At 46.0% G+C, this 26,587-nt stretch overlaps 5 protein-coding genes across 7 annotated transcripts; 4 read left to right on the top strand and 1 right to left on the bottom strand.

Moving 5' to 3' along the window:
* Nucleotides 1-2,856: 2,856 nt before the first annotated feature.
* Nucleotides 2,857-4,470, top strand: LOC108075093 (ketohexokinase). The gene is made up of 2 exons (XM_017167376.3): nt 2,857-3,191; nt 3,258-4,470. Exon 2 carries the CDS (start codon nt 3,278-3,280, stop codon nt 4,205-4,207), a length of 930 nt encoding a protein of 309 aa, XP_017022865.1. The 5' UTR covers nt 2,857-3,191; nt 3,258-3,277; the 3' UTR covers nt 4,208-4,470.
* On the bottom strand, nt 4,369-13,091 carry gig (TSC complex subunit tuberin). The gene is made up of 15 exons (XM_017167595.3): nt 12,887-13,091; nt 12,679-12,809; nt 12,368-12,619; nt 12,180-12,316; nt 11,939-12,113; nt 9,970-10,176; nt 9,030-9,917; nt 8,339-8,945; nt 8,069-8,268; nt 7,705-7,961; nt 5,539-7,645; nt 5,325-5,468; nt 4,973-5,143; nt 4,817-4,912; nt 4,369-4,760 (listed from the first exon to the last, which is right to left on the bottom strand). The coding sequence occupies exons 1-15, from the start codon at nt 12,939-12,941 to the stop codon at nt 4,632-4,634; spliced, it is 5,556 nt and encodes a 1,851-aa protein (XP_017023084.1). The 5' UTR covers nt 12,942-13,091; the 3' UTR covers nt 4,369-4,631.
* obst-J (obstructor-J) lies at nt 10,332-11,771 on the top strand. Its single transcript, XM_017167596.3, has 2 exons — nt 10,332-10,620; nt 10,697-11,771. The coding sequence occupies exons 1-2, from the start codon at nt 10,614-10,616 to the stop codon at nt 11,713-11,715; spliced, it is 1,026 nt and encodes a 341-aa protein (XP_017023085.1). The 5' UTR covers nt 10,332-10,613; the 3' UTR covers nt 11,716-11,771.
* Nucleotides 13,092-13,528: 437 nt separating the features above from the next.
* Nucleotides 13,529-15,145, top strand: endos (endosulfine alpha). Of its 2 annotated transcripts, none has more exons than XM_017167731.3 (3): nt 13,529-13,831; nt 14,211-14,414; nt 14,523-15,145. In XM_017167731.3, exons 2-3 carry the CDS (start codon nt 14,226-14,228, stop codon nt 14,694-14,696), a joined length of 363 nt encoding a protein of 120 aa, XP_017023220.1. In that variant the 5' UTR covers nt 13,529-13,831; nt 14,211-14,225; the 3' UTR covers nt 14,697-15,145. The 2 variants fall into 2 exon arrangements, with proteins under 2 accessions (XP_017023220.1, XP_070141781.1); XM_070285680.1 differs by lacking the exon at nt 13,529-13,831 and adding an exon at nt 13,995-14,019.
* Nucleotides 15,146-15,901: 756 nt separating this feature from the next.
* Ptip (PAX transcription activation domain interacting protein) lies at nt 15,902-24,675 on the top strand. Of its 2 annotated transcripts, XM_070285272.1 has the most exons (8): nt 15,902-16,245; nt 16,557-18,971; nt 19,185-19,652; nt 19,800-19,850; nt 20,433-21,477; nt 21,601-22,896; nt 22,964-23,195; nt 23,293-24,675. In XM_070285272.1, the coding sequence occupies exons 1-8, from the start codon at nt 16,171-16,173 to the stop codon at nt 23,900-23,902; spliced, it is 6,192 nt and encodes a 2,063-aa protein (XP_070141373.1). In that variant the 5' UTR covers nt 15,902-16,170; the 3' UTR covers nt 23,903-24,675. The 2 variants fall into 2 exon arrangements, with proteins under 2 accessions (XP_070141373.1, XP_070141372.1); XM_070285271.1 differs by having other exon boundaries at nt 19,800-21,477.
* The last annotated feature ends 1,912 nt before the right edge of the window (nt 24,676-26,587 follow it).

Below are 26,587 nucleotides of genomic sequence, written 5' to 3' on the forward strand. Positions count from 1 at the left end.
CAAAACTAATATAGAAAAGCTTTCCGAATTGAATCTTTTATTATCATTATAAAAGATTTTTGATTCATTGCCAAGATCTATTGGCAAACCGCAAGGGCACACAAATATTAGCTTCCCAAAGCAGTTTCCTTTCGTTTCTTGTTATCAACAATATTACCCAAGGGCAACCTTAATCATGCAGCAGAAATGGAAAATCTCACGCATTAATCACATTACCTTGTCATCTAATCATTTTCAAAATCGATAGTAAATAGCTCAACGGTATATCTTTAATAACCCATCCAATGTACACACTTTTACAGAGAAAAATTCTTTCGGAAATGAGTTCTTTTTCTCGAAAAAGTAATTAAGCCATCATCATCAGTCGTTTCCATCGGTTCGTTGTTTGTCCGACAACGAAAGGTGGGCAGAAAGGCGTTAAGCAGCGGGGCGGGGTAATTAAAATGGCAAAAATAAATACCTATTAAGAACGTTTACACTGATTGACACTTTAAGGCAATTTCCGGCCATAATTCCACGCCACAAAATGGTGCTCTGGTGCTACCCCAAGAAAGTGTTTACCCCGCGCAGCCAAATGTCGAGCTATCGATTTATGTTATGTCGGGAAGCAAGTCGGGAATCGAGGGGGTGTATTTAGGCCAGGCATGACACGCTTTACATTAATTTGAAAATTTTGACTTGGCCCGCTTTAAGTTGCTTCCCCCTTCCCCCGTTCAATGGCCACTTTAAACCAGGAAAATTGCCTTGGCAGTGAACGTAAAATGGGAGGTGCTAAGTAGCCCACATTTTTGGGTTTATTTATGAAGTTTCATTTCTGTTTGGTTTACCGAAATAGCATACAAAAATGTTAAGCTTCTTAACGGGGAGAGTTTTGTTTTAATTTTAAATGTTGATTTTTGGTTGGTATATATTAAAATAACTACTTGAGAATAAAAAATATGGAAACTGGCAATAGCATTAAAACCTGCTTAAATAATACATGAAACTGGTGTACTATTTTTCTCTTTAAAGATTGATAAAGTGTCAAAACACGTATTTAAACATTAAAATTTTGTGGAACGAATTTTCGTATAGTCTGCGTGACTTGCCAAGGAGGTCAACCCAGGCAGTACCTAGATTTGTAGACAGAATACGAAATTAAATGTTCAATCAATCTCTGCGGGAACCAAAAGACTAGAAAACTCGACGCAGTCACCGCGGCTTAATCCCGCCTCCTGGATGACAGCTCTTCTGCCACAGACCGTGCATAGCTCACTGTTGTGGTTGACAGAGCTGACACATGCGTCTGCTGGGCTGTGCCGTGCTCCATGTGTGTCTAGTCATGGCATCCGCTAATTTTTGCCCCGTCATTTTGCACGGTTGTGCCGGGGTGTGACTACAAAACATCCCGAGCAAATTGTTTTAATTTCTATTCCAAGTCAAAGTTTACTCATGAAATTCATTGGCCAAGATTGCCGTCGAACTTGGTCTGTGTTTCGAAACTGAGTTTTCCACTCAATATGTTTAGGGAAAGCTAAGGAAGTTCTTATATGATTAGTTTTCTGATTACAAAAGTTCGATAAGTTGAGCTTGATCAAACTGAAAACTTGCGAACAGGATTCAACTACAGAGCAATTTTAATTAGTGATTTAGTAAGCACTACTAAGTTACCGTCCCACAATGTATTTAATAAGCAGGTGGAGGCACCTCCTCCATTTTAAAAAATGCCTGAACCAAGAACCGGAATATACTTCTTCCAGGGTTTTTGATCATCAGGCCTTAAATCTTGGCCTCAGAATATATTTTATACGTCAGGTTTTAAGAATCTTCTATCTTAAAAGTGACAAAAAAACTTTTGAGGATCACTTCAAAATCAATTTTTAGACATTTGTATGTTCATTTTTATACCCTTGCAGGGTATTATAATTTAAGTCAGAAGTTTGCAACGCAGTGAAGGAGACGTTTCCGACCCTATAAAGTATATATATTCTTGATCAGCATCAACAGGGGAATCTTTCTAGACATGTCCGGAAGAAATCGATTTTTTGGCCATTTTTGCAAAATTTTATAAGGGGTTACATCATTAAAATTTTTGATTTTGATAAAAAATTGAATTTTCAAAATTTTTAAATGAAATATGCAGATTTATTAACTGTCGAAAATCTTGCACAGAACAGTTTTCCGATTTAAAATTAATGCTCTTTTGGCCGAGTTATGATATTTTTAATTTAAAAAAAATTAAGAAGTTTTTTAATATAAAAAATCCGATTTTATAATACAAAATAATATTTTTCTAAGTCAAGGAATCATTTCCGACCCCATAAACCATATATATTCTTGATCAGCATTAACATGCGAATCTTTCTAGACATGTCCGGAAGAAATCGATTTTTTGGCCATTTTTGCGAAATTGATAAGGGGTTACATCATTAAAATTAACAAAAAAGGCCAAAAATTTTGATTTCTTACAATTATAAATTGGGTATGCAATTTTTTTAAATTAATAAAAACTAACACAAAACTGCTTTCCGAATCGAAATTAATGCATTTTTGGCTTAGTTATGATATATTTTTATTGTTACCTGCAAGGGTATACAAACTTTGGTTGGCCAAAGTTAGCTTTCTTTCTTGTTTATTACAATGTCATATAACAATTTTTTTAGTCCTTAGAGTTAATATTTAGAGTCTTGAAAAAATGGCCGCTTAAGGTGATTCAAGTTCCACTCTAGCTTCTGAAATTGTAATCTAATTTTAACATTCTCAAAAAAAAAAACTGTAGCTCAATGTATTGTCTAAGTGGTAAATTAATAATTATATATATTTTTTAAATTTTGTAGCTGTGGTTGTTTGTTGTTTTTTATTCAAGCCAAATAATATTATAAAGCTCCCCCAAATCGGTCACACTGATTAACTGATACCGAGAGCTCGCTCTCGCTCTGCGATCGTGGGTTCAGCCCATGGGTTCTCTCAGGGGTTCTCTCCCCAAAGCGATAAGGAGAATTAAAAACAAAAACATCTGTGAAACACGAACGACAATAAATAGTACCAGTAAAGCAGGTACAAATCAACATTTCGATTAGATTGAGCTCGAAAAAAAAACTACAACTAATTGAGGGAACCCGGAAACCCTCAAAACCTAGAAGTGTGCATAAGTTGACCTAAAAACTTGGAATATTAGCAGCGAACAATACTATAAATAATAGCCATAAATTGTAAGCTTGGAGCAAGAACCTTGACCTTTACCTCTTAATAAATCATTAAATAACTTATTTATTCAGGGAACTGAGTCTACATTAAGATGAGCCAGAAAAGTTCAGTACTTTGCGTGGGTTGCACAGTGATCGACTTTGTGACCATCGTCGGCAGTTATCCCAAGGAGGACACCGATCGTCGCTGCCTGGATGGATTCTGGCAACGTGGCGGCAATGCCTCCAATGTCAGCACAACACTCAGTGTTCTCGGCACCAAAGTGGACTTTTTTGGCATTCTTAGCAGTTCGGATGCGTTTCGGGTGCTCCTCGAGGATCTCCGCCGTCGGGAGATCGGCACTCGGAACTGCCCTCTGACAAGCAGGGATCCCCCGTTTTCATCGGTGATACTGTCACAGGACACCGGCTCCCGCACCATTATCCACTGCAATAAGGATTATCCGCAAACCACGTGGGAGGATTTCAGCAAGATCGATCTGTCCCAGTACGGATGGGTGCATTTCGAGGCTCGCAACACGATACACACCGCCAGGATGATGCAGAGCATCCGGGAATACGACCAGAAAACGGGGCAAAGCACCATCATTTCGCTGGACTTTGAGACGAGGTACGATCAGAATTTGGAACTGTGCCAGTCCTGCGACTATGTGATCTTCTCCAAAGAGCTGGCCTCCGACAAGGGCTGGACGACGCCGCGTCAAACATGTGAGGAACTGGCCTCCGATATTCCCAGTAATGGCGGCCAGAAACCCATAATTATCTGTCCCTGGGGGAGTGAAGGAGCCGTGTGTATGGATTCAAAAGGGAACTACATTAAATTTTCGTCTTATCAACCGGAGAAAGTGGTGGACACTCTGGGCGCTGGAGACAGCTTCGTGGCTGGATTTATCAACGCCACTTTTGAGCATCAACGGGGTTTAAGGGATGCTGTGGACTTTGCCAACCGCGTTGCTAGTCGCAAGATCGAGGGATTTGGCTACGATCATATTCAGACGATTCAAATCGAGACGATGGAATAAATTAGTTTTGAACAATTATTTGTAAATGTAGAGAATTATGTTAAAAAGTTATAATTTGAATTATTTTCTATATATAGGGTTTATAATAATTCAATGTCCTAGAATTCCCAACTGGTTCTAACCAAAAACTCTATGTTATTGAATTTAAATACAGCCTAAAATAAGAGTTATTTTGGAAAGAACAGCGCTTATTTATGTATTTCTCACAAATTTTATAAACTTGTCAAATTCATTATGAATATATATAATTATTAGTTTCGTGATTATTGGTTTTAGGCAGAGACTTTAGTTGTTGGTCTGCTGGGTGCTTGCACAATTCAGATTATCCAAATTGAAAATCAAGAGGGATCCATGGCAGAATGAGTCTCCCTCGAGGGAATTCTTCAGTTTGGAGCCTCTCTCTCGTTGTTGTTGTTGTTGTCGTCTATGTGAATCTGATAAAGTCCCCTCGTTGGTCATTAATATCCGAGCCTATGGACGTGGCGGCATTGACTCCTCCGATGCCACTCGAAGCACTGCCGGACTTCTGCTGGCTGTTCAGGCCCTCAATGAGCTGGTAGATAATATAAGTTTTATAATTCCCATAAATATATGTGTATATCAGCTCACCTTGGATCGCAGGCGCTTGAGTTTGCGCAATCGTTCTAGCCAATTCGATGCATACGGGTGCTTTTTCTGCACACTTTGGTAGACTAGCGAGGCGAGCTGCAGAATATAAATTTAAGTAAACAAATTAAGTAATTAGGCTCTTTGACAAAAACTCACATTGGCGTGCAGGGCCATTTGTCGGGCCAACAGAGGAGCACTGCGATCGGAGACGATTCTGGGCTCTGGGTGGCACACAAACTTTGATATCTCAGAGCGCGCCTTCACATACACCCTGTTGGAGTTTAGCTCGAGTGGCTCCACAATTACACAAGCGTAGTTGAATTGTCCCTGTAAATTATTAACATTTATTTATATTAATTATATTAAGCTGAAAAGAAAACTTGGGAAACTAAAGTTACAAATAGGTATGTCACGAGAAATGCCCAAATTTTGAACGTTTACATGTATGTCCCCCCTTTATTATTGTCTAATTGAATTTTCCAATATTTTCCAATATGCTATTACTCACGGATATCGTATTCAGGTTGTATTCCTCGCCGCTCTCGTTGTAGATGATCTTCACAAAGTCGTTGCCAATGTGGCTCTTTTTCAAGTTGCAGTTGGGATCATCCTGCAGATTGGTGGGCATCAAAGTGGCCACATGGAAGGTGACCTGCACAAGAATACCACAGGTACTACAATGAACACTTGCCCTAAGGAATCTGCCATCTAGGACTACCCACCTGCAATATGTCATCTTTCCAAATGTAGGCAAACTTGCCATCAGCTCCATTCCTGTCCAGCATTATGAACAGATTGTTTTGCTCGGCCTCCTTGAGGCTGACCAAGGTACCGATGTTGCGCAGGAACTCCACATATCTAGCGCTGCCGTGCGAGTTTCGCAGGATCTCCACCTCGTTGTTACACTGCCCCTGGCCCACGTAAAGCACACCGATCTTATGCGTCTCGAATGGCGGAACCAGATCGATCAGGGTCACGGCGCTAGCATTTTCCGGGCCCACCTTCAGCGGGACATCCGTGACGCCCAGCTGGCCGGTGGTATAGAGCTGCAGGAATATGAAGCTAGGATTCATGCACAGCTTCGTGTTGATGGGCGGCTTTGCGGTTCCAAAGTTGCGGAAACTGCTCGCCGGCGGCGGACAAGCACCACTGCCGTTGCTTGGTATTCCCGAAATGGTTTTCGAGCGTCCGCGCATCATGTCGCCGTTGCCATTGTTGCCGTTGTCATAATCAGAGGGTATCACGCCGCCGACATTGGCTCCATTGCTCCCTCCGCCGCCGCTACTAGACTTGGCCAGAGCCCCAGGTTGTGGAACAGAAGTGCCCCCGAAGCTGGTCAACCTTCCCGTGGCCAGTAAGGGCAGCTGCCCGGGCGAAAGCGGTGGTTTTCCCAGCTTCAAGGTAGATCCTCCACCAGCTTGCAGGGTGCTGCTCCCACCACCGGCCACATGGCTGCTCACATCATCCGCCGAGTGCTGCTTGGGCGGCAGAGTTCCGCTCTCCGGCTGCAAAGCCTGGGCAGCCGAGGGCGGCGTGGAGCCGGCTATCTCTTCCGGTATGGCCTCGCAGCTAACGCGCATATCCTTGGTGCTGTATTGGACACTCTTCTTCTTCAACGTGAGCTGCGATTGCGGCTCATCGACGGCTGACTTCACGGGCTCCTGGGACAATGGCATCGGCTTGTTGGTTAGGAAAGACTGCCGCCAACTGGAACTCATCTCCGGACTGGAGTTGACCCGACGCACGGGATTCCGGGCGCGACTCTGGGCATCCTCGAAGGCCAGCGAATCGTCGTCCGCCTCGCCATCGCTCACACTTCCACAGAGGGCGGCCTCCTTGCCGCGCTTTCCCCCTGCCGAAACCCTTGGAATGGGAATGGCAACTGCGGCTCCACTGCTGGACGCATTTCCATTACCATTTCCGTTTCCACCTTCGCCGCCATTGCCATTGCCGCCACCCACCGAGTGGATTTCCTCCTGTCGCTGGAGGGCACGAGCCTTGGCCACCATTCGGCTGCGAATGGCACTCGCCGCTTGGGGTGCAGGCGCAGCAGTTTGCTCTGGTTCGGAATCCGCCATCAGCGGATGAGACGGAACCTGCTGAATGGTGGTGGTGTCTGGTCCAAATACTCCGCCATGCGCCGTGGGCAAAAACAGCGAGACAACATTGTTGAAGGGCAGATCCTGGCCATAGCAGTCGTTGGTGATGGGATTCTGAATGCGGGTTATCCAGGAGACATTGCCAGTTGGCCGTCGAATGAGAATCTCTGCCCAACCAGTGCAGGCGCGTACACAAACCGCCTGCTGTACCACCGAACCCCCCGACGACGGACTCATGCTCACCGAGGATTGAGACAAAGAATTGCCAAGAAGCGATGTGTTGCTCCCAGTGTGCGGTCCCTCCTCGCCCAGTCCACCGCTGCCCAGAGCCTCGGGATTCGAGCCACGACGTGACAAGGCGTCCAGGGAGGCAGTGGAGCTGTTGGAGATCTGTCGGTGCGGATGGCCGCCCGTGGCTGCCGAGTTTGAGGACGAAGATGAGGTCAGCTCGGTGCTGCCCGCTGATTCGTTGCCGCTGCTATGCTGCAGGCTCACCTTGGTGTAGCGTCTCTCCCGCTCTGGTGACAGAGGCGGAGCGGCGGAGGCATCGCTCAAACTCTTGGAGTTCAGGCTTATGCTGGGCGCCTTGCCCAATTGAGCGCAACGCTCGCAGAGACCACTGCGGGTTGGGGCAGATGGGCAGCCGGAAGTGGTTATGGTCACCAGATTGTGGCCCACCAGCCAGGTCTGGGAGACTCCATCCTTAAGCAGGTATTCAGCGGCGGGAAGACTACAAAAAGAAATTATTTAAAATAACTGTAGCCAGGGAAGAAGTTAAAAAAAACTCACCGCTTGGGCATCGAGGGGCAGGGAGAGTAGGTGTGCCTGGCCAGAAAGTCAAAGCAGGTCTCCGCCAGCTCGGCATGGATATTGCGCAGTCCAATATTCATCTGAGGTCGCATTTCCAGGTCGTTCAAGGCCTTGGCATTGTTGCGACTGCCGCCTTCGGTGAGGCTGGTGCTTCGCTTTCTGTTGGACGAGTCCTCGTTGAGGGAATTCAGGTTCACAATGTCGCTGGACAGCATCTTGGCATTCGATTGAATCGACTGAAATAAAAATATATATTATTTTATATATTTTTATATATTTTTGCGTTTTTATATATTTTTTATATTTTTTTTAAATTTATTACAATGGCTTTTGGCCAACTTACGTTCTTGATGTAGTTAACGCAGTTCTTGCGCAGCTCCAGCTTGCATTTGAGGAACCATCCGGCAATGATGTGGTGGGCCAGGGACACTGTATAGTGATCATAGCGATGCGGCTTTGTATACGGCAGGGTAATGGCAAACACGTACATGTTGTGCATGTTGGTGAAGTTCGCAAAGAGATGCTTGGACAGATGAATCAGCACTGCGAAATGAGAACAGCAACCAATAATAATTAACAAGTTTTACCTACTTTCCCTGGTCACTTGACTCACGCGACAGAAACTCCAGAACCGGAGTGGCCAGTGCATTCGTGTCAGACATCTTGCTCATCTGCAGCAGCACGGCCGGCAGTTTTCGCATCAAGGCCTCCGGCATCTCCAGTATCAAAATCGTCATCGTGTTAATACAGACGCTGGCAACGCCAGTGAGAACCCTCGAATTGAGGGCGGTGATGATACCATAGTGCTGCGGTGGCTGCAGGCTCTCATGGTAGATGACCAGCGAGGCAATGGCGGGCAGGACCAAGGCGTGAAATTCATCGGTGGGCCGCTTGAACTTATTGTTGGTCACCGAGGTAATCTTGAGGAGTGTGTTGGCTATTTCCTCTATATCGTTGCCCTGAACCAAAGCCTTGTTCTGTAGGACTTTGGGCAGCTTTCGGATGACCTGTTGAAACACCACATAGTCAGAGTCGTGCTCCAGACAGCGCACAATCAGCTTGCACATGCGACGCGTGGAGATGGCCGTGGGATGAGCCTGTGGCAACAGTGGCGAATCTATACCCAGATAGTGACTGAACTTGACCACATCGCTGTTACCCTCCGGATAGCCAATGTGGTAAGAGCCATTGGCACGGGCCTGCAGCAGCCAAGTGAAGATCTATAAAGATATGAATTTATAGCAAATCAAAGAACCATTATTTCTACTTCTATTTGAGAGGCAAAGTTTCCCATCTCTACTCACTTTAAATCGCACCAAGCTGAACTGCTCAAAGATTTTGGGTCGGTCATAGTGCAGCTCCAGGTGATCCATCAGAATGTTGAATATCTTGAGGGCATGGGCCGCTGGCATGCGGTGCAGCTTGATGGCGAAAACCTTGACCAAACCATCAACGGCGGCTATAATGTCGGCAATTTCCGACTCATTGCTAATCCAAACGTCAGTGTCGCCATGACGGTTATGCTCAAATGGTCGGTTGATGAGCGCCTCCAGGATATCCAGCAAATCCATGCATCGCTTGGTGTCACAGTGCGTAGCAAAATTAGCTAGAGCCCGAGCCACAGCCACGCGAACGAGCACATTTGGCTCCAGATGGATGTTGGACAGCAGGACGAGCACCACTCTGCTGAGTATCTCCTCCTCGTAGCAGGCACGATTCTGGTCCATGATCCGCACCAAAGCCTCGATCGTTTTGATGCGCACATTGACGTTGGACATGCGGTAGTAACGGCGCACAAACTGGGCCAAAACTTGAAGCCATTCCGGTCGCGTGGCAGTCACGCGTCGCGATCGGTACTCGATCAGGGCCAGAACAGAGGCCTCCGGCCGTCTGTCTGCCACCCGCTCGATGAGATCATAGATGCGTTCCACGTTGCCCAGGATCTGAGAACGATCCTGCTGCAGCAGTTTCTCTATGCAGTCGATGTTCTCGTGAAATTTGATCTGCAAATGATGCAGTTGGTCCTTGTTGATATTAGTGGCCTCATAGTACTCGATATTGGTGACGATTGCCGACATTATGTCACAGATGCGATCCCAAATGATCTCGGAGAGCTGCTGCTTGTTATTAATCACCATGCGAACACTGAGAATTACCTCAAATGTAACGATCACCTGTCGACTGTCTAGAGCCTAAAATAAACAAGGATAAGAATCTCTCTCCCTCCGGATGCCCTCTGCTCACCCTAAGGAAGGCTGTCAGCACATTCGTGGCATAGGTCATGGGTGAAACCTGGAAAATAATGTTTGAACCGAAGATGTTCATGTTCAGATGGAAGACGGCACCGCGCAGCATATGGGCGTCATCGTAGAGGACACGATCGTTGAGGATGCTGCACATCATCTTCATGGAATGATAGCCCAGCTGTGTGCCCAGCAGGTTCTTCATGATCTGTAAGAAAACCAAAACTCAGTGGGGAAAACTCAGAAAACCCTCGAGAAGTATCTAGAGATAAATAGAGCCAAGGTCACTTCCTAGCAAACTGGGTCATCGTCCCTCTCATTTTTAAGACCTTGAAATTGTGTTTTTCCATCAAAATGCACAAATTCAATGATCACCTTTTCGGGGTAGGGCTAATCATCATCTGACGGAACGGAACCAGGCATGTTAAGCGATAAGAACCAGTTGGGGGGAGTATCAAGCCAGATACAAACTGAGCAGAATTCTCATTAGTATTATTAGGAAAATGTCGAAGCCAATCTCTGCCAGCGATTGCCAAATGAGCTGATAAATCCCCAGCCAAAGCGAGGGCATAAAAAGCAAAGCAGCCCCAAAATCAACACCGCACTCGACGGAATCTTCAAAAATAAACGTACATCCCACGGAGAATGAAGGGTGAGCGATCTCTCAGCAGAATTTCTAATCATGTGATTCTTTTTTTTTATTCAAAAACTTGTTTACTCTCGCCCAGATCAACTTTTATTAATTGTGCTTCTGCTGGCCGTGAGCTTAGTGGAATCGCTTACTGCTGTTCCGGATATCGCTTCTCTCTGCCAGATTTCCGAGCCCTGGCAAATGTTGCCACACGAGCATCATTGCCAGAGGTTCTATGTCTGCACCGGTGACCCGGAAGTGCCCTTCCAGGAGTTTAGCTGTCCACTGGAATATCATTTTAGCAGGGAACTAAAGATATGTGTACCGGGCACCTGCTCCGATGATCCTCCCTCCCCCATTTGTGGCTTAATAAACCACGTTGAAAGAGTTTCACACGATTGCTCGCGCTACATGCAATGCTTGACGGGTGGTGCGTATGCTGTGGCCAAGTGCTCTGCCGGAAACTACTTTGATCCCAATCGCAAAGCCTGCCTGCCCGTAGCCGTGACGGCCGCTCACCAGTGCAGCTGTGTGCTGCCGGATAATGCCACATTGGCCAACTCAAATGACTGCGAGACGTATTTCCGCTGCAAGAAGGGAGAGGCTGTGTTGGTCCAGTGTCCTCCCGGAGAATACTTTGAGGCGGAAGTGGGCACCTGTCTGCCGGACCTCACAGGCATCTGTCTGGAGAGGCCCACAATGCCGCCGCAGTCGATGGTGTCCGCGAAGGCTCTGGCTTTGGACGAATGCATACGGACGGGAAGTCGCCTGGCGCCACATAGACGCGATTGTCAGCGGTACTATATTTGTGCCAGGATGCGGGTGATTGAAATGCGCTGTCCCCGGGGTCAGTACTTTGATGTAGTGCATCGGCTGTGCAGCCTGGATCGGCAAAGCGAATGCAATGTTTCCACAATGGTGGAGAACAAACAAGAGCAGCCGAAAAAAGAGGATCAAGAAGTGGACATTAAGGAAAATGAGTTGGATTCGGTTTTAGCTGAAGATCTGAGCTTGCCAGGATTAGAGGCCAATGCAAAGCAGCCGGCGCCGCCGCCAAATGAACGGGATGTAGTCAGCAACTACGACAAGTTCTCTTCCAAGTTTGTCTCGCTATAAACAGTTATTTGTATAAAAATTTAAATAAAAATTTAAAAAATATATCTTAAACCCAAACTGCAGCATGAACATGAACAACTGCGAATATATTTTACTAAAAGACTTGATTAACTCGGAATAATTTCTATAATGCAATTAAGAAAGGGATAAGGGACTAAGGTAAAATATCTCTCAAATAGGTCTTGTAATTAAATAGCTCAAAACGGACCCCCAAAATACTCACCTTGTGTGAGGCCGGACAATAGGGCGCATGATTGACCGTCCGACACAAGGTTGTGATGCACTGCGGCAATGGCTCGCTGGGAAAGATGGTGTACCCGATGACCATCTCCAGGATTGTCAGACACTGCAGGCCAATCTCATCCACCGTCACGCTGCAGCTGAGTTCGCAGGCATTCCTTTGGAAAGACAAAACGTTCGGATGTAGCACTTGCTTTATTAATTAGCATGTCATCGTCACTCACTGCACGATTCCCACGAGAATGTCCTTGTCCAAATGGGCCGCATTGAACTTGATCAGATTGACCAGCATGTCAAGATAAGGGCTCAGCAGATTGGCCTCAGTGATTGCTGGGATCCAGAGCAGCATAAACTTGCCAATCTGCAAAGGAACAAATAAGTAAGGCTTTGATGGCAGCTGTCAATCGCTTACCTTCTCCTCAAAGTTGGTGATGTCCTTCCCATTGTCGGTGAGTGTGTCGAGCAGGTCAAGCAGGTGGCGCAGATCTTCGCGCGTCTCGTGGTTCTGGATGACCAGGAAGAACTTCTCCCGCATGATGGTCAGGTTCTTGTACTGTGTGTGGATGAGTCGCTTGTAAAAGCTCAACGCAATCTGGCGCGTTTCGGCCGGCTTGTTGGGCACGATGAGATCGTTGGTGAGTTTAAACAGAATAGTGATGGAGGTCTGAAAGGGGACAAATAATCCGTATTCACGACAGAAGAGACTCCCTCGCCAACACGCACCTCATCCAGGTTATAGTTGTGCAGATACATGTCACCTAGCTCCTTAAGCATCCTGCAACGCTCCGCCACCGGCTGCTCCGGCCGCAGTTCCCTCTCGAACTCCGGCCGCAGGGTCCGCTCCCCCACGTATCCTGCGTAACGGTTAATCGTAAATATTTGTAATGTTTTCATTTTGTGTCCAATAAGAGTGCCTCGAACTCTTTGTTACCTGCCGGCTTCGTTTTGAGGAACAGCTTGAATTTGGCCTTATCCTTGGAGCTCATGTTGCTGTTGCGGCCGTGGGCGTGGTCGGTGGATCGGTTGGCGGTGTGCGAGTGTGTGTGGAATCAGCGTCTCCCCGATTTATATCCTTATAACAATTTACGCACAGAACACAGAGCAAAAAATCTCAAAACAGCTGAAACAATCGTGGCAGTGTTACCAGATGCCATTTGTCTCATAATACCAAAAGGTTCTCGGTGAAAAATACTAACCTACGAACAATATCGTGGAAAGTTTTGAAAAAAATTATATTTACAATTAAATAAATAAATAAATAATAAACAAATTCATAGCCGGAAGAATTAAATGCAAGTAAATAAAGTAATAAATAAAGGAAAATGTTGAAATCTGAACAGTCAGACGACTCAATTCCTTGAAATAGTGAGTAGTATTTAATCAAATATAAAAATTATTACGTATCAGCCATGTGTTTTGAATATTATTTTCGGCAAAACATAGTTGGAATTCTGCTGGTTCAAAACTAGAATTCAAAATTAAATGGTCTTATAAAAATAGCCTCTTTTGGGTATATTCTCATTGTAATTTAGTATATTTGTCGGTATAGTTTTTTCGGTTGAACTGCGGTCACACTGCTTGCATCATCTCCCAGCGCGTCTGTAAAGTGTTAAAATATTTTTTTACTATAGTATCGCCTTGAAAAAGCAGTCAATCCAAAATAAAAATAAATACCTTGCGCCAGCCAGCCAGATTCCGTTTATCATCTGAGCATTTGCCCCGATTGCTTGCGAATAGCAGCTAGCTCCGAATTCGGCCCGCTAATTGGTAAATCCGATTTCCAGGGAAGGAGACGCAAAAGGAGAAGCGGAGAACAAAAGGAGGTGAAAAACAACAGTTAATCGTCAAAGTTTTCGCGTCGAACAAATAGGCAAAGGTGAGCAACTACACTGTACACACACGCTTGCACTGCCACAGGCGCCTTATCGCCTGCGTATGGGTGTGCATAAAAAATTAAAACAATATTTGCTCATCCGATTATTACTATAATAATTCGCGTCCATATATTATTAGCAGTGTGCGTGCGCCTGCCCTGGATATCCGAGCTAGTGTGCGGGCGCTCGTGTGAGTGTGTGTGATGAAATGCAATTTTATCTTGGCATTTTGCGCGCCTCTGCGTTTCGTTACCCTTGTGATTCCGAATCCGATTCCGTTTTCCTTTCCTCCATTCCACTTTCGCTTTTGTTTGGGAAAGCTCTGTCGCCATATTTTCAGACGGTCGCTAACTTTTCACTCGTTTCCGTCGTTCCCAAAAGGTAAACCCATCCACCATGAGCTCCGCGGAGGAAAACAGCAACAACAGCCCGGCCACCACGCCTCAGGACAACGATCCCAATGAGAAGGCAAATCTGACGGATCTGGAGAAGCTCGAGGAGGAGAAGTTGAAGTCCAAGTATCCCGGCGGAATGCGAGTGCCCGGTGGGCACTCTGCCTTTCTCCAAAAAAGGCTGCAGAAGGGGGTAAGTGTTACGGGTCCTCACCTACAAATGATCGGTGACAAAGTCACCGTTGACATGACCTTGAGATCTTAAGATAATCTCGTTATAACCAAACATTTCTTTTCGCAGCAAAAATTCTTCGATTCGGGCGACTACCAGATGGCCAAGCAGAAGGGTGGCGGTGTTAAGCAGGTCTTTGCCAACAAGGTGACCACCGGAGAGGCGATTCCCACGCCAGAAACCGTGCCGGCACGCAAAACCTCGATCATCCAACCATGTAACAAGTTCCCGGCGACGAGCTAATTCACTCACCTCCTCTCGTCACGCCTCCACACCACACCCACAACCTCAACTGCAGCCAGTTTACCCCTGTTCCCACTTCAAATGCTCTATACCTAATTTTAAAGAAAAACTTAATACTAAGATGGCTGCTGGCCGGATTTCGCGAAAATTTAAACAGAAAAGTAACAAAAAAAACAGAATTTGTAGTTCCCCGTAAACTTAAACCGCCACCCGTATGGCGCACTCTTACCTCTGCCTTCGCTTGTGGCCAATCAATCTCAAGGTCCCGTCTCTTCAGTCCATCTCTCAGGCCTGAGAAGCGAAGACGAGGAGGTGGCGAGCCGGGGACGGCGCGAACTTTTTTGAAACAGTTATATATATATCTCTATCTGTGTAACATTAACATAACTTATCCTGATCGTACGTAGTTGTAAGTATTACGAGCATAATAAATTTAAGTTGGAGCCACAGCCACGCAGCATTGTTCTCCGTAAATAAGTTGGGATTCCGTCAACAATTTATGATGTGCTCTTCTCTGAACTTCTAAAAGCATGGTAAAAATGTTAACAATAGGCAGTTGCAGTTGTAGACACTGCTTGCAGAATATTCAATTTTCAGGTCGAGCGTTATAATCAATTTGTAAATGAAGCTGAGCGATGATGATACCTTCGCCAGTATTGAGCTAAAATAAATTGTATGTACGTGCTACTTAAAAATGTGTTGATTTCCTGGGGCGCTAGATCAACAATAGAAGACCAGTGTTTGTTTAACTGATAAATGCCCGGGTGGCAATCATCTTAATTGATTATTCAAATCGCCTGGCAACCAATTTGAAATTACAGAAATTAAGTTCAGTAGTTTTTTTTGTTTGAATACAAAATAACTAATTAGGCGCTAAGTAATTCCTACTTCTTGGGTGAACTCTGTATAATTATGCAACTGCCAAAGCTGTAAATCAAAATAATATGATATAATATTTCCTAAAAGTTGTATATCATCGAGAAGATATTTATCAATTTTTCTAAAAAAAAATGTTGTATACAAGATATTTTTTAAATATTTTTAGAAAATATAAACATAAACATTATATATATATCATTTTAAAAAATACCCCTTATTCGATATATAAATTAACAAAAATATCGATATATTGATATACTTTTCCCATCTCTATTTTTCGATAGTCTTCTGAGAGTGTTTTCTTTATTTTTCTCCGGTTAGGGCACACTGTTCGCCATTGCTAGTTAAGAGGAAAACCGGAGTTTAAATGTAATTTTATCATTTCTAGTTGCAATTTAAGTGCATTTCGCAACTAGCACCGTGCCGGCCGCTGTTCGTAGGCCCTCGCGTGCAACTCAGATCCCCGCCAACCGGTCGAAAACAAGGTGAAATGTAGATGTCCACCAAGCGGCGGTCGCAGAAGCAGCAATAACAAAAGCAAAAGTGAAATTAAGGCCGCAGGAGAAGCGGAACTGCAGTATCTCAGGGCGGAGCCATGGAGAACCTCAAGATAAGCGACAAACTTTTCGAGGATGTGATTTATTTTGTGCTCGGCAACCTGGATGAAGAGGTAAAGAGATTTCCCGCTGTTGCCTGTACTTGCATTGTGCTCCGTGCGTGCGTGCGTGTTTGGCTGTGTTTGTGCGTGCGGCTGTGTTTGTGTGAGAGCGGACACAGGGTGCCCCGGAGCAATGCGCGCCAATAATGTTGCCGCAGACCACAACACCTTATATAGCACAGGGTGTTTCGGGCACGAAGGCACAATGCGAGTTGCTATAAGCCCTACGGCTTCAAGTGTATAGCACACGATCAGCTGTTTATGGCTTCTAGGAACCGGCAATAAAACAACATTTAAAATCTAATAAACCTTCCCTTTTTTAGATCGAACGTTTCCTTAAGAGCGGCGGCGCCCAATCGAAACTGTTCCTGTCAGACACAATTACACATCTGATATGTGCCACCAACTATTCGGAGGAGGAGCTGTCCATGAACTTGGATCTGTATAGCGCGATACCCGTGACGGAGCAATGGATCGTCCACAGCGCCAAGCTGGGCCGGATGGCCTCGACACGGGCCTTCGATCCGAGTCCCAATCAGCTACGACTCATGCGCGGCATCCGTGTGGCCATTACAAATGTTGTGGCGGGGGATCGCAGGCGCCTCTACGCCATGCTCACCTACCACGGCGCCGTTGTCACGCACAGCTTTGGGGCCACAAACACGCATCTGGTATGCGGGGCGGCTAACGGTGGCATCTACAACAAGGCGCTGGCGCTGCCCAAGAATGCCATTATCATAGTGACGCCGGATTGGGTGACGGACTGCCTGAAGTCCAGGAGTTGCCTGCCCACGGAGCCATATCATCCTAGGCTGCTGAAGCCCATCGAAAAGCAGCGGACGCAGAAGCAGCAGGCAGCATCACAGCAACAAATGCAGCAGCAATTCCAGCAGCAACAATTACAACAACAGCATCAGCAGCAACTGCAACAACAGCAGCAGCAGCAAATCCTCCAGCAGCAGCAACAGCAGCAGGCGGCACAACAACAACAACAGCAGCAGCAGATCCCTGCTCCTTCTTCGTCGGCCCTATCAGACATCCTGGGCTTTGGCGAGGACAGTGCAGCTGCCAAGAGCATCGCTAGCATCAAGTCGCAGCTTCAGGCTTCGGCCGAGCAAATACAGCAACAACAGTTGCCTTTGCCCAGTGCCCAGCAACAGCAGCAGCAAGTGGTCTTTGTGCGACCTCAGCCGCAGCCACAGCAACAGCAACAGTTGCTGCAACAAGGCGGTCCTCAAGCACAGGCTCCGCCATCACCACATCCTCAGCAGCAACAGCAACTAATTATACAACAACAGAAAATCATACCCGCCAACCTGCAGCAGCCGCAGCAGAACCAGCAACAGATCAAGAACATTCTACAGCAACAAAGACAGCTGAAGAATGCACAGCAACAACAGGTTCAACAGCAGCAAATTCAAATGATTCAGCAACAGCAGCAGCAGCAACAACAACAGCAACAACTTATACAGCAAGATTCGCAGCAGCAGCAGCAGCAACAACAGTCGCCCAGACTGCCTACCACTCCAACGGGGCGACAAACGCCCCGAACTCCACAGTCAACAACGCCGCAGCCGATTCAATCTCCGCAGCAGCAGCACCAACAGCAGATTGTGCAGCAACAACAACAGCAGCAGCAACATCAAATTGTACAGCAACAACAGATAGTCCAGCAACAGCAACAATCTGTGCCAGTTTCGCCGCAAATTATACACCAGCACTTGATGCGGCAGCAACAGTTATTAAATCAAAGCCAAATGCAACTGCAACAGATTATCCAGAGCGGACAGGCATTGACGCCGCAGCAGCAGCAGCAACAAAGGCAAAATCAACAGCAACAGCAACAGATCTTGCAGCAGCAACAACAATTGCAAATGCAAATCCAACAGCAGCAGCAAAATCTCCAACAACAGCAACAGCAGCAGGTGCAGCAAAGCCTTCAGCAATCGCCACGGATGGTGCAAAACCGGTCGCCCGTAATGCCACCCAGTACGCCATCCCCATCGCTTCAGCAGCAGCATCATCCAAACATGTTGCCGCCGCAATCACCACGGCAGTTGCAATCTCCGGCTCCGCAAATGACGCCGCCGCCACCTCCGTCGCCGCAAAGTGCCCAGCAACATTTGCGCCAGCAGCAGGTGCAGCAGCAACAGCAAATCCAGCAGAATCGCCAGCAGCAGCAGCATATGTCCCCGCAGCAACAGCAACCGCCGGCGATGATGTCACCGCAGCAGCAGCAGCAAATGCAACCCTTTCAGCAGCCCGTCCATCAGCAGCAGCGTATGCAATTGCAGCAGCAACAACAATTGGCCCAGCAGCAGCAGCAAAGTCCGCAGCAAATATCTGCACCACAGTCGCCGCAGATTCCACAGACGCCGCCCATGCAACAAACCAAGCTGCATCACCATCAGGTGGCTGGGCAACCGCAACAGCAGCAGCAGTCCTTCTCCCAGCAAAAGCCCATTGATCCCACGGATCCCGTTCAGGTGGCCCAGGTGCTCAGCCGTTCTGCATTGAGCAGCAACCAAGATTCGCTGATAATGCGGCAACAACAATTGAAGCAGCAACAGCAGTTGCAGCAGCAGCAGCAACAGCAAATGGCTCCGCAGCAACAGCAGCAGCAGCAGCAACAACAGCAGCCCCAGCAACAACAAACTCCATCTCCGCGACAGTCGCCGTTGCAGCAACAGCCAACTACACCAACAATACAACAGCAGCAGCAGCCACCAAATCCTCAAGTAAGTATAAAAACCTCTTAGGTGAGCATAATTAATAATATAATTTATTTAAGACAATAATTAATTAAATAGTGTTAACCGACTTTTACACTTTTCAGCAGAGCGCTTTAATCTAAGAAACACTCTTTTTTTTAGAAACTATCTCACCAATTTAACCTTTTGAACTAGTCAACTAGATTATTTTCATGAATACCTTTCTATGTCTACTTTTAGCAAATACAACAAGTTTTGGCCCAGCAGCAGCAACAACAAGTGCTGGTACAGCAACAACCTCAGCCTGGACAGGCTCAGCAGCAGCAGCAGCAACAAGTTATCACCCAGCGACATGTAATAAACACATCAACGGCCCAAGGACAACAGATAATCCAAAGTCTTCAACAGAAGCAGCAGCAAATGTTGCATGTTCAACAACAGCAACAGCCACAACAACAGCAACTTCCTCAGGGGCAGCAACATCCCCAACAACAACAACAACAACAGCAACAACAACAGCAGCAACAACCGCAGCAACAGCAACAAGTGCAATTCACTCAACAGCAGCAAATCGCTTTGGGAGGTGGTGGCCAAGTGCGGATTATTCAGCAAACAATTCAGCGACCACAGCAACAGATTCCACAACAACAACATCAACAGATTATCGGACAGTTTCCACAACAACAGCAGCAACAACAACCACAGCAGGTATGTTAAAAATTTTAATTTAATATTTAAGCAAATTTCCAGGAGGTTAAGAAAACTCAAATCCTATTCTTGGTTTTTTGGTGATATATAAGAAATCAAATGCATAACAAGATTATTTGATTTTATTTGAATTTTTATTACTTACAGGCATTGCAACAACAGCCAATACAACAACAACAACAGCAGCAGCAGCAACAAGTCCTTGGAGTCCAGCAGGCACAGCAGCAGCAGGCACCGCAGTCGATGCAACCGCAGGGGAAAACCTTTATAATTAGTCAACAGCACTTCAATCAGCTCAGCTTGGCCCAACAGCAGCAGATATTGGCTCAAAATCCCCAGAGTCAGAACGTTTATGTTGTGAATCAGACTAACATTTCCCAACAACAGCAGCAGCAGCAGCAACAGCAACTAGTGCAGCAGCAGCAGCAACAACAACAGCAAATGTTGCAGCAGCAGCAGATTATGCCACAGCAGCAGCAGCAGCGTATGCAAATGCAGCAGCAGCCGCAGCAAATTGTTGTCAATCAACAGATTCTGAGCGACCCACAGCGCTTGCAATATCTGCAGCAACAGCAACTGCTGCAAAAGCAGCAACAGCAGCAGCAGCAACAACAACAACAAATACTTATACAGCAGCAGCAAACTCCCCAGCAGCAGCAGCCTCAACAGATTCTCCAACAGAAGTTACCAATCGACCCCCAGCAACAAATCATGCAGCAAGTGTTGATAACGCAGCAACAATTGCCTCAACGCACACCTCCCCCGCAACAGCAGCAGCAGCAGCTGCTGTTGCAGCAACAATCGCCCCAACATCATCAGCAAATGCCGCAGCATTGGTCCCCGCAAAGTCCGGCATCAAGTCAGATAGCGCCCACCACTCCGGGAACTCCCACCAGCAGTGTGGGAATGCAATCGCCGCTACCTACAACGCCTCAGCAGCAGCCGCAGCAACCGCAACAGTTTATGCCGCGCGGCTTGCGACCGCAGACCTCGTGGCCCGGTCAGCAGCAGCAACCACAAGCTCCCCAGCAACAGCAGCAGCAGATCGTGTTGCCACCGCCAGTCCAACAGCAACAGCAACAACCTCAGCAGGTGCCACAGCAGCAGCAGCAACTGATATTGCAGCAGCCACCGCAGCAACAGAAAATAGTTTTGGATGAGAAGACGCACGCGCACTTCATGTCCTTGGATGCGCACAAGAGAGCCGAGTACATTACCAAGTTGAATCAGCAGAACAAGCCGCGAGTGATGCTGCGCCAGCAGGTTGCTTACCAGCCGCGACCTGGAGCACCGGGCAGCATAGTTGCAACACGGCCGGCAGGGGGTCCTGTTGTGCCGCCGGGCCATATTATTGTCCAGAGCCAAATGCCACCGGGATTGACGCAGCAGCAGCAGATGCTCTGGCTGCAGCAACAGGGCAAGCGACAGGTGGTCGTCCGAGCCGGCGGCACTCCTGGTCTCAGCCCGATACAGCAGCAGCAACCGGGAGTGGGAGTGGGACAGCCGACACAGCAACAGCAACAGTCGCCACAGCAGCAGCAACAGGCCTTCAATCCCATCAACGATCCCAATCAACAAATGCTTCTGCAGCGGCAACAACTGCGCGTCCAGCAAATACCCATCCAGCAGCAACAGGTGCCGCAGCAGCAGCTGGGCAAGCAAACAGTGCAGCTCATCACTGGACCCAACGGACAGCTGATAGAGCAGCAGACAATTGTCCAACAGCCTTCAACGCCGGGAACACCCACCACTCCGGGCGCAATGCCGGGTCCTGTCACAGGCGGTGCCAACATAATGACACAAACTTTGGTCATGACTTCAACAAGTCAGTACATTTTTTCTAGAATTGTTTTGTATCCAAAAATCCTATATAATATCCTACATATATATATATACACAGGTCAAAGTATTTCCTTTATAACCCTTACCTCTTCTCTCACTCACCCAGCTCCCGATGGACAGCCCCAACAAACCCCGCAGCAAATGAACCTGAAAACCAAGACTGCCTTGGCCAACATGCTGAGCAATCGCTTGGGCAACAATGGAGTGCAGACGCCTCAGCAGCAACTAATTCAACTGCCTGATGGCCAGCAGCAACAGCAACAGATTGTTCAGCAGGTGGTGACCGGAGCTACACCGCAGCAACAACAACAACTGCTACTGCAACAGCAGCAGCAACAGCAACAGATGGTTGTCCAGCAGCAGCATGTGGAGCCGCCATCGGCAGCCGGTGCTCTCAGGATGATGGGTCAGCAGCATAATGCAGCAGCCGTTGGGGTGTCCGGACCCCCTCGCACGCAGCAGGAGTTGCTAATGCTGCAGCAACAACAGCAGCAGCAGCAGCAACAACAACAAATGCTGCAACAGCAGCAAATGCGGCGAGTGATTGCTGTGCCGCAACAGCAGCAGCAGCAGATACCGCAGCAGCATCTGGTGCAGCAGCAGATCGTAGTGGCTCCGCCGCAGTCCCCGCAACAACAACAGATGGCCGTTGGGGTAGGTGTGGGTGTGCCAGTGCAGCAACGGCCACCTCATGGATATATGCAGGCCCGCCCCGGACAGCCACCGATACCGATGCCGCAGTTTTACGGCCACAATCCCAACCTGAAGCTGCCCGCCGATCTCTTTCTCGTGGGCTGCACCTTTTACATCGTGGAGTACGATGAAACGGATGGCGATGAGCTGCCCATATGGCTGGACACAATTCGCCAGTTTGGTGGTGACATCGAACGGGTTTACTGTCCCCGGGTGACGCACGTCATCTGTCGCACCCAGCGGCATGGGGTGGTGATGCAGGCCCTGCGGGATGCCAAGCGCTGCGTTACCGCCTACTGGCTGAGCGATATCTGTCTCAAGCGTCAGCTGATGCCGCCATGGCAGCCGCTTCACCTGCCCTTTCCCAGTCAGTTTGGCTACCGCAAGCCCTTGGAAAGGTACATTATCACCTCGGAGGGATTCGAGGGCGAGGAGCAGGTGAGGCTGCAGCAGATGGCCGAGGAATGTGGCGCCATATACACCTCGTACCTGTCCAAGGTGAACACGGTGATTGTGTGCAAGCAGCTCGAGGGCAACAAGTTCAACGCGGCCAAGGAGTGGAGCATACCGATGGTGAACGCCCTCTGGCTCAGCGATGTCTGCATCGGTAATTTGAGCGGCCTGTCCCAGTACGATAATCCCAAGTACCAGCAATATAACTTAATTGCTCCCTTCCGCATCGAATGCAACCTGGTGGCGCATCTGTTAAGTAAGTTTAATTGTGTTTACAGTGCTCTCTTGAAACTAATTTCCTTTTTTTTTGTTTTTTTCAAAAGCTGCTTGGAAAGCACCCATAAACCTTACCCAGGAGGCGCACGAGCGCGTCAAGCGCCACCTGTCCGATCCCTTTGGCAACGAGCACAAGTTGAAGCGCCAGAAGATGAATGCCTTCCAGCAGGAGCAGCTGCCAGAGCAAATTGTTTGCCTCGAGTATCCCACGAATACCAAGCCTCCCAAGGTTATCTTTTCCCAGGTTGCCGAAGCCGAAGCCCTCAAAAAGGCAGTGCTGTAAGTACACATAAAAAAAAATTCGAATATTATCAACATTATGAATCAAGTTCCGAGTTTATAAATTAATCCTTGAATTTCTTTCTTTTCTTTGCAGAATTTTGGGCGGTATCGTTGTAGATAGCCCAGCAGATGCCACGCATCTGGTGATGACACGCGAGAGTCGCACTTGCAAGCTTATCCAGGCCTGCTGCCATGTGGACTTTGTGCTCAAGTCCAGCTGGATTGTAGAGAGCGCCAAGGCTGGTAAATTTGTACCAACCGAACCGTATCGCATCCAGCACATACCGGTCGACGAGAATCTGCAATTCAATTTGAACACCGTCCTGTGCGCCCCCACACGTTCCACGTTGTTTGCCGGCAAGTACTTCTATGTGACGCCGGATGTGTTCCCTGCCCGCGACGAAATAATACGGATGATTGAATCATCCGGCGGCAAGGTGGAGCCAAAGCGACGGACCGGTGCTGCTGTTGCCGAGGCCCATGTCCAATCGCCCGACTCCTACATCATAGTGACCTGCCCCACGGATATGCATCTGTGCGCGGATCTAACGCGACATGGCAACCCAAAGTGTCACATTGTGTCCACGGAATTCGTGATGAGCTCGATACTCAGGCAGCAGCTCGAGATAGAGCCCAACCTCATACCCTACTTGTACAACAACAACAACAATGTGAATAGCTGTATTAGCAATAAGTCCTCCTAGCGCCGTGTCTTCTGGTTGCTCTAGAGCTGTCGAGAATAGGATTTCTGTGACGAATTAAACAAGAATTTATGCGAGCTGTAATATACATAAGTAGGTAAGAGTGTGGGGCTAAAGTAGGAAAGTTTTGATGGCGGGAATCGGTTCTCTAGAGCATTGATCGTGTCATTGACTGACTGAATCAATTAGTTGTAGCCTGCTCCAGTTTCTTATGATATACCAACAAACGAATCTAGTCCACAGAATTCGTCAGTGCGTCGTACGGGCATGCAAATATAGATACCAGCATATCGGTTACACTGGTATGTTATATATCTTTTATTTCAAATTATTTAGTCTTTGCACGAATTTTATTCAAAGTGTATATATCGAAAGATTTTTCTTAAACTGTCACAATTTAGGATTTACTATAACTTTTTCATTGCATTACCATTTATCATTACAAAAAAATATTTTAAGGCATTAGTTTATTTGAAATTGCGGCCCATATTGTATGAATTTTATGAATTTAGCATGTAGCAAAAGAATTACCTTAATTATTGTAAGGTTGAGAGATTCATGCATATATTTTTGTAGGTTCCAGAACCTCCCCACACTAGAATAAGGATGTCACACAAATATACACATTCATATATATATGTATCCTAGAGTATACGAAATGTTTCACAGAAATTGATATATATATATATTGCTGGCTATTAGTATAGTAAGAGTACTTTTTACATAGATATAGAAAATATTTTCTCAACTAATTTTAAACCCTAGTTAGGCTTGAAATGTAAGAAAAATAAAATATCGTTACCAAAAAAGCATTCATATTTTTATGATTATTATTGAGATCCGTTTGGGACACTTATTTAGCAACACCTATTTAATCTTAAACAAGAAAGAAAGCTAACTTTGGCCAGCCAAAGTTTGTATACCCTTGCAGGTAACAATTAAAATATATCATAACTAAGCCAAAAATGCATTAATTTCGATCCGGAAAGCAGTTTTGTGTTAGTTTTTATTAGTTTAAAAAAACTGCATACCAAATTTAAAATTTTAAGAAATCAAAATTTTTGGTAATCTTTGCTCATTTTAATGATGTAACCCCTTATCAAATTTCGCAAAAATGGCAAAAAATCGATTTCTTCCGGACATGTCTAGAAAGATTCGCATGTTAATGCTGATCAAGAATATATGTGGTTTATGGGGTTGGAAATGATTCCTTGACTTAGAAAAATATTATTTTGTATTATAAAATCGGATTTTTTATATTAAACAAGAAAGGAAGCTAACTTCGGCACGCCGAAGTTTGTATACCCTTGCAGATTGGTTTTCATATTTATATCATAAATTATAATGCCGAAAACAGACACTAAGCAGAGTTTCATAACATTTTACCTATACTTATTATGTTTACAGTTTGAAAGTTACAGTTATACATTCCCAGCTTTACATTTTCTCTACATCTACGGATCGCTTCTATGGCTGCTATATGATATAGTTGTCCGATTTTCATAATATTGTTACCAAAATTCTGAAATAAGCTCATGTCTTAAAGTAAATGAAAATACGTTGAAAAACAACGAAGTTATAATTTTGTCTATTACTTTCCCTATCGTTCCTATGGCAGCTATAAGATATAGTCGTCCGATTTTCATAAAATTTATACCAAAATTCTGATAAAATACCAGAAGCTCATGTCTCAAATTAGATTTAAAATTTTTTTCTAATATTTTAACTTATTTTTTTAGATTTTTAAAATTTTTTTAGAATTTAAAAAAATTTTTTAAATATTTTAACTGCCAAATTTGAATTTGAATTTAACTGTCAAATTTGAATTTAACGACGATCAGTTTCAGTGTGCCCAGGTGCAGTTGTAAAATAACTCCTAAATTTGGATTCAAAAGGTTTGAGTCTCCGCTTACTTCCGCCGGCTCCGAAATGGTTTGAAACTTGGACTTTTTATAACAGTTTATACCAGTTTTCAGTTGCTTGCTGCTGATTTCTGTTCGCCTGTTACCCCAATTTGGGAAACGGGCAATTTGCATGGAAATGTTCGGAAATTTGGATTGGCTGCTGTAGGGATGTTGTTGTAAAAAGGTTGTTGTTGCCATAAGCTGTTGTTGTCGGCAACAAATAGGTATAAATGCATAAAATGAAATATAACAGTTTATACCAATTATTATTTTTGCCCAAATGTTTTTATAACAGTTTATACCAGTTTTCAGTTGCTTGCTGCTGCTTTCTGTTCGCATGTTACCCCAGTTTGGAAAGCGGCCAAATCGAATGAAAAAATTTGCTCACTTGCATCAGTGATGCTCATCTCCATCAGTGATGCTCACTTCCATCAGTGATGCTCAATTCCTTCAGTGATGCTCACTTCCATCAGTGATGCTCACTTCCATCAGTGATGCTCACTTCCATCAGTGATGCTCACTTCCATCAGTGATGCTCACTTCCATCAGTGATGCTCACTTCCATCAGTGATGCTCACTTCCATCAGTGATGCTCATCTGCATCAGTGATGCTCACTTCCATCAGTGATGCTCACTTCCATCAGTGATGCTCACTTCCATCAGTGATGCTCACTTCCATCAGTGATGCTCACTTCCATCAGTGATGCTCATCTGCATCAGTGATGCTCATCTGCATCAGTGATGCTCATCTGCATCAGTGATGCTCATCTGCATCAGTGATGCT

Source organism: Drosophila kikkawai, chromosome 3L (genome assembly GCF_030179895.1).
Source record: "Drosophila kikkawai strain 14028-0561.14 chromosome 3L, DkikHiC1v2, whole genome shotgun sequence".
Lineage (NCBI taxonomy): Eukaryota > Metazoa > Arthropoda > Insecta > Diptera > Drosophilidae > Drosophila > Drosophila kikkawai.